Source organism: Bufo bufo, chromosome 1, assembly GCF_905171765.1.
Source record: "Bufo bufo chromosome 1, aBufBuf1.1, whole genome shotgun sequence".
In the NCBI taxonomy this organism is placed as follows: domain Eukaryota; kingdom Metazoa; phylum Chordata; class Amphibia; order Anura; family Bufonidae; genus Bufo; species Bufo bufo.
In genome coordinates this window covers 41,299,367-41,313,987 of record NC_053389.1, presented here as the reverse complement: position 1 = coordinate 41,313,987, position 14,621 = coordinate 41,299,367, and the positions used below count along the sequence as shown (strand labels likewise).

The following is a 14,621-nucleotide window of genomic DNA, read 5'->3' as shown; positions in this document are numbered from 1 at the left end:
CGCCTGGAGCGAAAAATACTGGACTGGAGTCGTTTTTAGTCATCATTTATGCTTGTTTTCAGGTGTTGGTGAATTTGCCAGGGTCTATATTCTGACCCCGGCCTAGCCCTTGCCACCCCCCGATGGCGTAGAAACTTCCATGCGATAAAATTTTTGTTTTACAGGCGTTTAAAAAGTCACAAAACGGGGTCTTGTGACTTTTTTTTATAGCCTTCTGTGTAAATGACTTCATTATGGTTCAGAAAGGCACCAAATTGTGGCTGATCCTGACAAAAGACAAACTAATGTAATCGGTTGTATCTATTACAGGTGACGTCCCAAGATGGCAGGCAAGTGTAGCAGTGGCCTTGTGCCAGTCATCATCTTTGGCAATGTCGTGATTTTGGTGAGTAGAGGCCTAGTGAGAAGGGATGGCATAGGTATATTCAGAATCTCCTGCAAGTTAACTGGAGCATGAGGGTCTTTTAAACCACCCGAAGCACCACCACCATCATCATCATCATTACTGATGAGACAGTGGGGGTAATCATATTTATGCTGTGAGCTGCAGAGACAAATCCTTTATGCCCATGTACCACCTTCATTCTTTGCTGAAATAACGCTTGTACTATTAAAAGGGTGCTACACCTTTATACAGTTGCAAGAAAAAGTATGTGAACCCTTATGAATGATATGGATTTCTGCACAAATTGGTCATAAAATGTGATCTGATCTTCATCTAAGTCACAACAATAGACTGCTTAATCTAATAACACACAAAGAATTAAATGTTAACATGTTTTTATTGAACACACCATGTAAACATTCACAGTGCAGGTGGAAAAAGTATGTGAACCCCTAGACTAATGACCTCTCCAAGAGCTAATTGGAGTGAGGTGTCAGCCAACTGGAGTCCAATCAATGAGATGAGATTGGAGGTGTTGGTTACAGCTGCCCTACCCTATAAAAAAACACACACCAGTTCTGGGTTTGCTTTTCACAAGAAGCATTGCCTGATGTGAATGATGCCTCGCACAAAAGAGCTCTCAGAAGACCTACGATTAAGAATTGTTGACTTGCATAAAGCTGGAAAGGGTTATAAAAGTATCTCCAAAAGCCTTGCTGTTCATCAGTCCACGGTAAGACAAATTGTCTATAAATGGAGAAAGTTCAGCACTGCTGCTGCTCTCCCTAGGAGTGGCCGTCCTGTAAAGATGACTGCAATAGCACAGCGCAGACTGCTCAATGAGGTGAAGAAGAATCCTAGAGTGTCAGCTAAAGACTTACAAAAGTCTCTGGCATATGCTAACATCCCTGTTGGCGAATCTACGATACGTAAAACACTAAACAAGAATGGATTTCACGGGAGGATACCACAGAGGAAGCCACTGCTGTCCAAAAAAAACATTGCTGCACGTTTATAGTTTGCACAAGAGCACCTGGATGTTCCACAGCAGTACTGGCAAAATATTCTGTGGACAGATGAAACCAAAGTTGAGTTGTTTGAAAGAAACACACAACACTATGTGTGGAGAAAAAGAGGCACAGCACACCAACATCAAAACCTCATCCCAACTGTGAAGTATGGTGGTGGGGGCCTCATGGTTTGGGGCTGCTCTGCTGCGTCAGGGCCTGGACGGATTGCTATCATCGAAGGAAAAAATTAATTCCCAAGTTTATCAAGACATTTTGCAGGAGAACTTAAGGCCATCTGTCCACCAGCTGAAGCTCAACAGAAGATGGGTGTTGCAACAGGACAACGACCCAAAGCATGGAAGTAAATCAACAACAGAATGGCTTAAACAGAAGAAAATATGCCTTCTGGAGTGGCCCAGTCAGAGTCCTGACCTCAACCCGATTGAGATATCGTGGCATGACCTCAAGAAAGCGATTCACACCAGACATCCCAAGAATATTGCTGAACTCAGTGGCATAACTACAGGGGAAGCAGCTGCTTTGGGGCCCGGGCTGACAAGGGGCCCGGCACCCTGCAGCGTGAGGCACAATGTTTCCTAATTATCTAATAGTTTTTCAGGCCAGGCCCCTTAACATACAGTGCAGCTCCAATTGGGGGCCTGGCCTGTCCATCACCAAACACCGCCCCCTGTGTGACCAAATGTGAGCAGCAACACAGTCTCCAGCACAGCCCAAAGCCTGACTCCGCCCACTCATGTGACTGATCACGTGCTCCTGACATCATTAAAGGTCCTTTTGCTCACTATGAACTCGCATCTCCTGAGGTAGGACATGTAACTGAAATAGTATAATGCCAGTTCACAGTGAGTTGGTTTCCCCCCCCATACCTCAGTGTACAGGTCCCCCCCCACACCTTGGTGTACAGTTCCCCCCCCACCTCAGCGTACAGTCATCGTCGTCCCCCCACATCTCAGTTTAAAATAAGTTACTACATGAGTAGGTTCCGCATACTTCTCCCGCAGAATATTAGTTCTTGCGATAGGTGTAAATCCATTAAAACCTGGCTACTTGTAGGCTTCCCTTATGTATGGAGACAGTGAGCTGTGGTTATTAGGAGCTCAGACCATTGGGACAGTCGGTGTCAGCCCTGCAGCAATACGGCAATACATGGAATGGGCACCTATCCTACAGCAGGGGTCCTACTGTGCTGTACATACAATGTAGTGTGATGTCATATTAACCTCTTCGGTTATATTACACAGGAAAGCACAATTCTGCAGCAAGGTGGAGCATGCCTGGTTTAAGCAGACTGTGATTGTCTATTGTTGTGACTTAGATGAAGATCAGATCACATTTTATGACCAATTTGTGCAGAAATCCATATAATTCCAAAGGGTTCACATACTTTTTCTTGCAACTGTATATCCATTTCTATAAACCCTGCAACCTGCCCCATTCGGAGCCCCAGAAATAAATGTGGAATGTTGCTTTACTGGTGAGTCCAAGCTCGTAGAGATGCATGGGAGCGGCCAGACCTGAATGTTTTTAATGCAGGAAACCTTCAAGAATACAATCCCCCCTCCCCTTTTAGCAAAATATCTGACATATTTCTGACATCTGGCATATTTCTTCAGCATTTGTCTTTCACTTTTATACTGCTCCTATGTACAAGAATATAACTACTATAATACTGCTCCTATGTACAAGAATATAACTACTATAATACTGCCTCCTATGTACAAGAATATAACTACTATAATACTGCCTCCTATGTACAAGAATATAACTACTATAATACTGCCTCCTATGTACAAGAATTTAACTACTATAATACTACCTCCTATGTACAAGAATATAACTACTATAATACTGCTCCTATGTACAAGAATATAACTACTATAATACTGCTCCTATGTACAAGAATATAACTACTATAATACTGATCCTATGTACAAGAATATAACTACTATAATACTGATCCTATGTACAAGAATATAACTACTATAATACTGCTCCTATGTACAAGAATATAACTACTATAATACTGATCCTATGTACAAGAATATAACTACTATAATACTGATCCTATGTACAAGAATATAACTACTATAATACTGATCCTATGTACAAGAATATAACTACTGTAATATTGCCTCCTATGTACAAGAATATAACTACTATAATACTGATCCTATGTACAAGAATATAACTACTATAATACTGATCCTATGTACAAGAATATAACTACTATAATACTGCTCCTATGTACAAGAATATAACTACTATAATACTGCTCCTATGTACAAGAATATAACTACTATAATACTGCCCCCTATGTACAAGAATATAACTACTATAATACTGCCTCCTATGTACAAGAATATAACTACTATAATACTGCCTCCTATGTACAGGAATATAACTACTATAATACTGCCTCCTATGTACAGGAATATAACTACTATAATACTGCTCCTATGTACAGGAATATAACTACTATAATACTGCTCCTATGTACAAGAATATAACTACTATAATACTACTCCTATGTACAAGAATATAACTACTATAATACTTCTCCTATGTACAAGAATATAACTACTATAATACTGCTCCTATGTACAAGAATATAACTACTATAATACTGCTCCTATGTACAATAATATAACTACTATAATGCTATTTCCAGTGAGCGTGCTCCTACCAGTTCATAGGTTTTTCTCTATATTTATTCCATTGCTGTGCTATTTATTTCTTGCCCTGAGTCTAGAAGTGATCTTGACCTTGTCCTCCATTTGTATGCAGCTCTGTGGCTTGGCCTTGTTTGCTGAAACCATCTGGGCCACTACTGATCCTTACTACGTTTATCCAGTTTTGGGGGTAACGGGAAAAGATGACGTCTTTGCTGGGGGCTGGATCGGAATATTTTGCGGATTCTCCTTCTTTCTTCTGGGAAGTTACGGAATCATGGCTGCAGTGAAGGGCAGTCGGACCATGTTCATGGTGGTAAGCTCAAGGTCTATAGAGGTGGTGGCAATATAAGGAATAGCCAGGTTATGGTGGGAGAAGAAGGAAGGGCGGTGGGGTGGGGTGCGCATTTACCTGTACTGACTGATGTCCAACAGAGATCATCCTCCTGGTTAAGAAACCATTTCTGCTCCACATGAAACTCTAAAATTGTCTTTCTTCCCCTGAAGAACTGTGGAAGGCATTGTTCTAGCTGTGCTGGAGGCCCCGCACTGCTGGAGGCCCCGCACTGCTGGAGGCCCCGCACTGCTGGAGGCCCCGCCCAGTTGGCTGAATTCATTGTCTTGCTGCAAAGCATCATGATCTCAGATTTTAAGACCATTGTAAAAGGCATTTTGGGTCTAAAATACATAAAAAAGGATATAAATACCTGGATTCTAAAGGGCCTCCGTACGTGTGGATATGTAGGGGACATTGATGTGGAGAAGGAGACTAGGTGATCAGATTCTCTCAGTAGTGCAGCCTCATGCTTTGGGCCTTTTACTACAGCCAATCAGATCTCTGCATGATGCTGATTTGATCTCTTTATCTCTTTCCCCCGCAGTACCTGGTGCTGATGATGATCGTGTACATTTTCGAATGTGCTTCTTGTATTACATCGTTCACACATCGGGATTACGTAAGTTGCAGGAATCCTATTTGCGGCCATTTCTATGTTGTTAGATTTCCAACCATAATTTATGATTTCCCCCCCCCATGCAGATGATAAACTCCAATGTCATCAAGAACCAAATGTTGACCAATTTTGCGGTTAACAACACCTCCCAAGGCATCGAGATCACCAACTTTTGGAAAAGGATCATGATGGAAGTAAGTGTAAAAACAGCCCTGACCCCCCCCCCCCAGCCCAATTTTTGTTTATTTTAAAGGGGCCCTCTGCTTTGAAACCCCTTTATTTCACTCATGATGACATCCAGTGTAGTTGTCCGTACTATAAGCCCCCGATGTGAACTGTGCACAGTATGGCAGACCTATGATTCAGTGATCTAGTGCACCCAGGGTCAGCAGCCCCACCTGGGTCCTGGCCATAAAGGGGGGTCACTGGGCAAAATACCACACGCAACCACTCTTACTGATTATAGATCGGGGACCAGGAGTTCTGCCACCAATTTGACCAAAGTCTGGTGAAAATTGTGGCACATGGTGGGTTTTTATTTAAAAAAAAATCCTTTTTTTTAATTTCTTTTTTATTCCACCTGCCACTTAAAAAAAAAAAAAAAAAAAAATGGGTGGAGGTGAGGCCTCCCATGCGCTAGTTTAATTTTACACCAAAAACTGCCCTTGTGCTTCTTAATCAGAAGTGTGCTGGTGTGGTGGCACCAGATTTTAAGAACATTAATGTATCCATTCTTAATAAATTGGTCAATAAATTAGCTCCATCATTTAAGCTGGGCGTGAGGCGAAGAGTCCGCTGTGTAGCTCTTCCCACCCTGCTTGGTTTGATTGACAGGTCTCTACCTATATGCAAAGGGTGAAGAGCGGTCATGCAGCGGACTCTTCTGCTCATGCCCAGCCTGTTTTTGAAACATATATATATTTTTGGGTGTTTCAAATTTTAGTCTTAATAAATGTTGTGCATCTTACTCCAGCACACGTGTGACTGACGTATGAAGCGCTAGTCTTAGTAAATCCTTTCCAATGTTTTACCAATGGGTTGGGTACGGGGAGAAGAGTCCAGGCTTGGAGAGAAGAGTCCTCTGTGTAGGTTCTCTCCACTCTCATCAAGCCTAGCAGGGTGGGGACAGCAACAGAGTGGCCTCCTCATGCCTGGACTCTTCCCCTCATAAGCTTGTGTTTACAATGATGGAGGTAATTAATTAAGAACAGTTACATTAGTTACCGCCATTATTTTAAAAGCAAGCTGGGCACGAGGAGAAGTATTGCTCTCCCCGTGTTGCTTGGCTTGACTGACCAGTCTCTTTCTATATTCAAACAGGGAGAGACTAGTCAATCAAGGCACGAAGGGTGGGAAGAGGGCAGAGGACTCTTCTTCCTGTACCTGGACTCTTCTGCCTGTATCCACCTTGTTTTAAAAATATTGGAAGGAATTTATTAAGGCAGGCATTTGGTATGTCCGTCTTAATCAAAAGTGCCCTGGAGTAAGATCAGAAATGGTAGTTTAAAAAAAAAATCCTTGGAAATTTTTTTTTTTTAAAAACAAGCTGGTCGTGGTGAGAAGAGTCCAGGCTTGGAGAGGAGTCCTCTGTGTGTCTGTCTTTCTGTCCTTCTTGGCTTGATTGTCAAGTCTCTCTCTGTTTGCATAAAAGGGAGAGACCTGTCAATCAAGAACAGCTTGGTGGGGAGAACAACACAGAGGACTCTTCACCCTGTGCCTGGATTCTTAAAAGTTCCCTTTTAAGATGATCTTCTTCAGTATTAAAACTCGACTTGTCTTTGGCAGAGGCAGTGCTGCGGAGTGGACGGACCCCTGGACTGGGTTAATTACGCCTCCAAATTTCGCGAACTATATTCTGAGACCGATTACCCATATCCGTTATGGTGCTGTAAAAGGGACAGCAATTTCCAGATCCTGAACTGGAATGGCTGCCGCGTTGGACTGACAGACTACTTGAATACTGAGGTAATGGGATAACAATTGGGCTGTGGGATTTCAGCATGCCCAATCCTTTTCTTTTAGATGGTTCAGAGCGGCTTATTCTCATCTTCCCATCCCAAACACATGCACACTTGGCTGGCCCGAGTGCATATTATGGGGGTTCGGCGGGAATGGCTACCTGGGTATACATACTCTTGTCAAGCCGAGGGTTTTCTAGACTCTGACTATTGTCCAAGGGCCCACGTACAAATGGCGCCGGTGGCTTTGACATGTAGTCTGCTCCTATTGGGTATAGGAGCTTAGTCCAGTATAGATATGATGGAGAAGGGGGAGAAAAATCTATACCCAATAACACCTTAGAGGCATAAGCTAAGTCCATCATTAAGAGCTGAAGGATTCCAAATAGTGGCCTGCAGAATTGTGAATGCAGCTCTGGATGTGACTGGTGTAGGAAGCCTTGTTCAACTGTACCAGCAGATGTTGTGATATTGATATGTAACGGTTGTTGCCCTATTAATATTTCAGGGGTGCTTTCAGCACATTGGGCATGCGATCGACAGCTACACGTGGGGAATCTCCTGGTTTGGATTTGCTATTCTCATGTGGACGGTAAGCTGAACTGTGGAGGAAAGTTTGGATGGATGATTTAAAGGTGTAGAACATGGATCTTTGCCTATAGATTTTTATTTTTAAACAATACAGTTTTCACATTGGCCACTAGATGGCAGCGAGATAGTTAACCACCCCTAGGGGACTTTCAACAACAAGCCCTCAAACTTGCTTTACAGCCTACTGTGAACTTTTGTTTGTCACCTTTTTCTCCATGAATTTTAAGAGTACCTGAATAAAAAAAATAAAAAAATTGCACAATGGCTGTGCTTCCTTGAACAATCATAACTGCGAGGGAACAAGTGTTTTTTGGGCTTCCCTATAGTCTTTTTCAGCCATATTATTCCCTTTCAGCTGCACAGCTAGATGCATTTCACTCAGAAGCAGGATGCATATCTCTTCTGTGACATCTGTCAGCACTGTACTGCTGTGACGTGCTTTCCCTTGTTTCCCACTTGTTTTCAGCTCTGAAGCTCACAGAACAGATAAGGAGGGGAAAATAAAGGCACCCAGGAGGCTACTGTGATGTTCAAAAGCTGTATAGAAGTATTTTTTATTTTTTTATCAGACTCAGGATCTCAGCTAGCTCTGACACCCGCCCTCTCCCCCATTTCCTCTCCGCCATCCTCTCTGTTACCAGGGACAGATCTTGCCTGGCAACAGGCAGTGGACAGCAACTTAGGTGAAAGGGAGACCCCTAGTGGCCATGACTTTACAGCTTATATTTAGGTGGATGGAGGCAGATTTTTTAAATGAAGTGATTTATAAATTTGCTAATTACACCATTCTCTATTACATGAAATGAAATTGTGTAAAAGTACGATGACCCTTTAAATATAAATGTGTGTATATGTATGTATGTGTGTGTATATGTATGTATATATATATATATATATATATATATATATATATATATACACCAAGGAATGTGGGCAGCACCACTGTCTGAAAGGTACAGACGGAGTGCCAGCGGCTGAGTCGGCGATCCACCTCCAAACAATATAGAATAAATGAACTCCGCAGCACATCCGAGTAGTGAAGAAGTAAAAGAAGCTTTAATCACCAAGCATGCGACGTTTCAATCCTCTCAATGGGATTTTACTCAAGCAATTGCAATGCACAGTAGTAGTACCACTTCTCCTGTCACTGCTTGAGTAAAATCCCATTGAGAGGATTGAAACGTCGCATGCTTGGTGATTAAAGCTTCTTTTACTTCTTCACTACTCGGATGTGCTGCGGAGTTCATTTAATATATATATATATATATATATATATATATATATATATATATATATATATATATATATATATATATATATATTAGTACAGACCAAAAGTTTGGACACACCTTCTCATTCAAAGAGTTTTCTTTATTTTCATGACTATGAAGGCATCAAAACTATGAATTAACACATGTGGAATTATATTCATAACAAACAAGTGTGAAACAACTGAAAATATGTCATATTCTAGGTTCTTCAAAGTAGCCACCTTTTTGCTTTGATTACTGCTTTGCACACTCTTGGCATTCTCTTGATGAGCTTCAAGAGGTAGTCCCCTGAAATGGTCTTCCAACAGTCTTGAAGGAGTTCCCAGAGATGCTTACCACTTGTTGGCCCTTTTGCCTTCACTCTGCGGTCCAGCTCACTCCAAACCATCTCGATTGGGTTCAGGTCCGGTGACTGTGGAGGCCAGGTCATCTGGCGCAGCACCCCATCACTCTCCTTCATGGTCAAATAGCCCTTACTTTCAAAGTTTTCCCAATTTTTCGGCTGACTGACTGACCTTCATTTCTTAAAGTAATGATTGCCACTCGTTTTTCTTTACTTGGCTGCTTTTTTTTCTTGCCATAATACAAATTCTAACAGTCTATTCAGTAGGACTATCAGCTGTGTATCCACCTGACTTCTCCTCAATGCCACTGATGGTCCCAACCCCATTTATAAGGCAAGAAATCCCACTTATTAAACCTGACAGGGCACACCTGTGAAGTGAAAACCATTTCAGGGGACTACCTCTTGAAGCTCATCAAGAGAATGCCAAGAGTGTGCAAAGCAGTAATCAAAGCAAAAGGTGGCTACTTTGAAGAACCTAGAATATGACATATTTTCAGTTGTTTCACACTTGTTTGTTATGAATATAATTCCACATGTGTTAATTCATAGTTTTGATGCCTTCATAGTCATGAAAATAAAGAAAACTCTTTGAATGAGAAGGTGTGTCCAAACTTTTAGTCTGTACTGTGTGTGTGTGTATGTGTGTGTGTGTATATATATATATATATATATATATATATATATATATATATATATATATATATATATATATATATATATATATATATATTTTACCTTTTCATTAACAATAATACAATGTCTATATAATTGGAATACAATTCTTCTCTGAAGTTTTTGGTGTCCTGTGTTGGACATACTTGCTCTTTATGGTAATATCACCAGCTTTGAACCTCGAAATGCAATCCAACATTAATCTCCTCTCTGTGAAACAGTCTAACTCGTGTACATTTCCGGCGCCATCTGATGCCTTATAACCGCCTCGTCTCTCCACAGATGCTGGTCATGTTTGCGACGATGTATCACTACTTTACCATGTGAGCCGGATCCAGAAACTGCAGCAGCAAGAACACAGGAGGATTACCACAGGGATTTGGGTCATGAAGCCTCCATCAGATACAGGCGACTTGGTCATTTCCTGTGAATCGCAGCTTGTAACCGTTTCCTCCATTGTGGGTGATTCTGTATCAAAGTATTATTGCCCATCAGATATGTACAGTTAATATTAGAGAATGGGTGTGGCTGCCATTTTATTATACGGGTCATCTAATTCACTCTGTTCTTCTTTCTGTAAAGTGATCACATGATGTTTCATATACTCCCCCTTGTACAGATGACTTGGACTGCGGCTGAGAACGGACGATTTAATGAAGCCAACCTTCTTGCTCTAATTTTTTTGTTTTGTTATATTATGAATAAAGCTGAATGTTTATTCTAAAAAAATTAGGGTCAGGTGACTTGGCTCTTGTGATGAAGGGTTAAATGTATGCATAGTGTGTCTGAACAAGCTTGTGGCAATCTGAACAAGCAGAGCTGCAGTAATAAGCATGGAGGATGGTCGGAGCACTTCTGGCCTGTCTGGGATGGATATAGACCTTGGCTTTTTTACCTTGTTGTGTTTTAAAGTTAGTCGGACATTGTATCAATATGGTTCTCTTTCTCTGGGAGATACCTCTTTGAATACTTCTCTCTTTCTTTAGGCTGGATATAGTTTGCCCAAGCAAACAAAATTGCAATTGTAATGCACAGTAGTAGTACCACTTCTCCTGTCCTGTATACTGGGTGTAATCCTCTGTATCTGCTCTTATTCTGTATATATGGACAATGCACAGTACCACTTCTCCTGTCCTGTATACTGTGTGTAATCCTCAGTATCTGCTCTTATTCTGTATATATATACACTGCACAGTACCACTTCTCCTGTCCTGTATACTGTGTGTAATCCTCTGTATCTGCTCTTATTCTGTATATATGGACACTGCACAGTACCACTTCTCCTGTCCTGTATACTGGGTGTAATCCTCAGTATCTGCTCTTATTCTGTATATATATACACTGCACAGTACCACTTCTCCTGTCCTGTATACTGGGTGTAATCCTCAGTATCTGCTCTTATCCTGTATATATGGACACTGCACAGTACCACTTCTCCTGTCCTGTATACTGGGTGTAATCCTCAGTATCTGCTCTTATTCTGTATATATGGACACTGCACAGTACCACTAATTACCCAATTTTCCCTCCATATTGATATCACTTTCACAAATCCTTTATTATCTTAAGTTAATATTTATTGATGGTGAGAGTTGAAAATACAGCAAAATTGTATCATCGTGATTATATTCAGCAGTCGTCATGTCACACTGGCGAACGTAGTGGCCCCTATGTTCACCCTGAATACACAACAGTGACCCTGCCAGGCGCACTGGGCCCTATGTTCCAAACCTAGTTCAGGCAACAGCCTATAGTGGTGGCTCAATGCATCCAATCAGATCACTTCTTTCATTTTCAATCCTGCCCTAGAAACATGAGACCTACAATCCCATTGGATACTGCCTCTTCACTCAGATTACTGCCTTTTTCCACACTGAAAAATGAAACCAGTAATCTGATTGGTTGCTAGGGAACTTCTGCTCCAATCAGATTTCAACTTACATTTTCAAGGGCAGCCTAAGACAATAAAATGAACTAGCTGATTGGTTGCCCCTAGGTTTCTACTCATTGAGGCCCTGTGCTCCTGGTCATTGACATGTTAACGAGTACAGTAATTAACATGCACTGATTAGGATTTGCAGGCCTCGACTTTTCACTTTGGAAATTTCCATGACTGTATTTACAAGAACCATTTACCGCACGTGCTTTGTAAGATGGCGAGCAAATGATCCCTCCTGTTTTGGCGGCTTGCGATGCGCCTGCCGTACGGAACAGCTCTATATCGCGCTTTCGTCTCACTTTTACGGTGGTCGATGGGCATGGGGCGGATCGATCGGGTCGCTAGTTGCGAATTCTACAATATACATGGCGCTCGTAGCGTTAGGGACAGGATTAGGAAGCAAAATCATTAACTGCGACCCTAGGCCTGATCCACACGGGTGATTTTACAAATGGCGCGATCACGATGCCGAAACTTAGATCAACTGCGGTTTTTAGGAATTGTCTACGTTGGATAGTTTATGCCGAAATTTTGCAAATATGCACTACTAATTCTGTTCCAACCGGATTCGGTAGCGAAATAACATTACTGGAAGTCGCCTGTTCTTAAAGGGGTTGTCCATTTTATTTTTTAGGCAACTATACCTACCTGCTGCTAGTATCCGGCTCCTTCACTGCACTTCTGGCACGTAAATATTCCGTATGGATGGGATCACATGTGCCATTGCAGTTAATGACTGGCATCAGTGTTGACGTTCTCAAGCAGGACACCACTGCTGAGGCCAGTCATTGGCTGCAGTGGCGCATGTGACCCTGTCCATACACGAAATTTACATGCAGGGACTGGAAGTGGATTGAAGGGAGCCTGGGACCCAAAAATTTGGGACAGTGTAGGGGAGCGGGTAAGTATAGTTACCTTTACAAGTCCCGCTGGCTGGGGGAATGTGGGCCACCCCTTTTAAGCCGCCTACAGTGGCTGACTTCCATGAAAAATACAATGGGAAATGTTTTTGGCGTAGTGACCACTTGTACGTGAGCGGACAGCCGTTCCCCTAATGCCTATGGTTAATGTCTGGAGTCACGCGGTTAAGAACGTAGTCAGATGCAAATTTTTACAACACTGACAACTAAAATCTAGTCTCGTAAAGTAGTCGTATGATGGGAGAGGCGTAGAAGGAACCAAAAAGGGCTAAAATGGCGTATGTACAAATGTATGTACAACACCTATCTCCACGCTCTTAGACACGTAGCCAGATGGGAGCATAATAAACGAAATCGGGCAGAAAAGTGGCCTATAGGAAAAAGGGGGCCACTGCCTATGGTAGAGGCAGTCATTTTGTTCTCGTGACCAACAGGGGGCCAGTGGTTGAATCCACTCCTAGGCTTTCCTAAAATTTACTGGTTAAAGGGGAACTCCATCATACATGCATTGATCATCACGGCTGGCACAGTTGTAACTGCAGAAGCAAACAATGCTGTTTTCTAGAGCTATCTTTTAATGGTGGCCCCCATTCATCTCGCTTATAGCTATGTAGAACTGAAGTAATAGTTGTGGGCGTGTCTGTGACCACCTCCAGAAATGTAGTTGTCACTGACGTTCCAAACATTTTGACGACACGGGGAGCTGACAGAAAAACATCCATGCTGTACGTAGGGACACTGATTACTGCTGCAACTACCAGTAGACTGGTTCCTTTTTATGGAGTTGCCCTTTAAATGCAAATTAATTATTGATAAAAAAAAGATTAAAGTCTTGAAACACTGGACCATCAGTCAATGGGAAAAAGGGGTGGTGGTCAATACATGGATAATTATTACCTGTGGCGGGTTGCTATGATATTGGCGTGCAAGGACCCCACCGCGGACGGGTCGAAAAGTAAATAAATTATAGAGGGGGGCGGGATGTTGTGAAACAGCTGGACGCCGATGAACCACACTGACCCCTGGGGTTTGCTGCAATGCAATGCTGGTCTCTCCGATGGATATTAGGGCTGGGGGGGAGGAGGAGGAGGGAGGGCGCTATAGCTGAGATGTCTCCCACAACCATAGGTTAATGCTGAACAGTCTCTTTTCCCTTCTCAGTCATAAATAATTTAAGTGCATTTACAGGGGCGAGAGACGAGAACGTTAACCTGTTGTGCTCAACGCGTTACCGGACGGAATTCGGGTGGACGGTTCTCCTATCCTGCGACCTCGTTCTTGGGGGGAGGAACAGGTAATCCGCCGTTTCATTCGCTCCCAATTTAGTAAATATTCCCTGTATACCCGTGTCCCCCACCTCACCTCCAATAGTACCTCCCCTGAAGTAAAGCCCCCTCCCCCTTGCCCCAAAATAATAAAACCCGGCCTGGTCGCTCAGTTGTTCTCTTCAAGGTATCTGTAGGTTGGGTTTTCGTAACCTTGGTTCTGCATCTTGCTCAGGTGCTTGTCTTCTGGGGTCCTGGAAGCTTCCACCTGGGGCAGGAAACGGTAAAAGTTGCATGAATTCGCATTTATAAGAGTCTTTAGGCTGCCCCCCATCTTCCCACGAAAACAGCAGCAAAACCTGTCCAGCTGCTGCGGAACTACAACTTCCAGCATGCCCTGCAGACTCCAGACCTTACTGAGAGCTGTAGTTTTGCAACAACTGGATAGTGACGGACCACTGAAATTGCAATACCGCCGGTGACCACTAGGAGCAGGGTCATTCCTGGCAATGTAAGGCCTCTTTTTTGCGTTCCGTATACGGAACCATTCACTTCAATTGATCCACACAAAAAACGTAAGGTACTCCGTATGCCTTCCGTTTCCGTATTTCCGTTCAAAAA

General features: G+C 42.6%; 2 protein-coding genes across 3 annotated transcripts in view; one reads left to right on the top strand and one right to left on the bottom strand.

The window, feature by feature from the left end:
- The first annotated feature begins 322 nt into the window (after nt 1–322).
- UPK1A (uroplakin 1A) lies at nt 323–10,203 on the top strand. Its single transcript, XM_040414196.1, has 7 exons — nt 323–385; nt 4,201–4,401; nt 4,967–5,041; nt 5,125–5,232; nt 6,824–7,003; nt 7,505–7,588; nt 10,159–10,203. The coding sequence occupies exons 1-7, from the start codon at nt 323–325 to the stop codon at nt 10,201–10,203; spliced, it is 756 nt and encodes a 251-aa protein (XP_040270130.1).
- Nucleotides 10,204–11,435: 1,232 nt separating this feature from the next.
- APLP1 (amyloid beta precursor like protein 1) overlaps nt 11,436–14,621 on the bottom strand; it is a 54,952-nt gene continuing 51,766 nt past the window's right edge. For both annotated transcript variants that reach the window (XM_040422216.1, XM_040422221.1), the window contains one exon: nt 11,436–14,268. In XM_040422216.1, the coding sequence (XP_040278150.1) occupies nt 14,170–14,268 (99 nt within the window). In that variant the 3' untranslated portion in view covers nt 11,436–14,169. The remainder of the gene's footprint in view (nt 14,269–14,621) is intronic.

Bases quoted from the DNA above. Each gene is read 5' to 3' on its own strand.
- UPK1A (XM_040414196.1), top strand. From the start codon at position 323: ATGGCAGGCAAGTGTAGCAGTGGCCTTGTGCCAGTCATCATCTTTGGC. The intron at 5,042-5,124 runs GTAAGTTGCAGG...CCCCCCATGCAG, and splicing joins CGTTCACACATCGGGATTAC to ATGATAAACTCCAATGTCAT. The intron at 5,233-6,823 runs GTAAGTGTAAAA...TGTCTTTGGCAG, and splicing joins GGAAAAGGATCATGATGGAA to AGGCAGTGCTGCGGAGTGGA.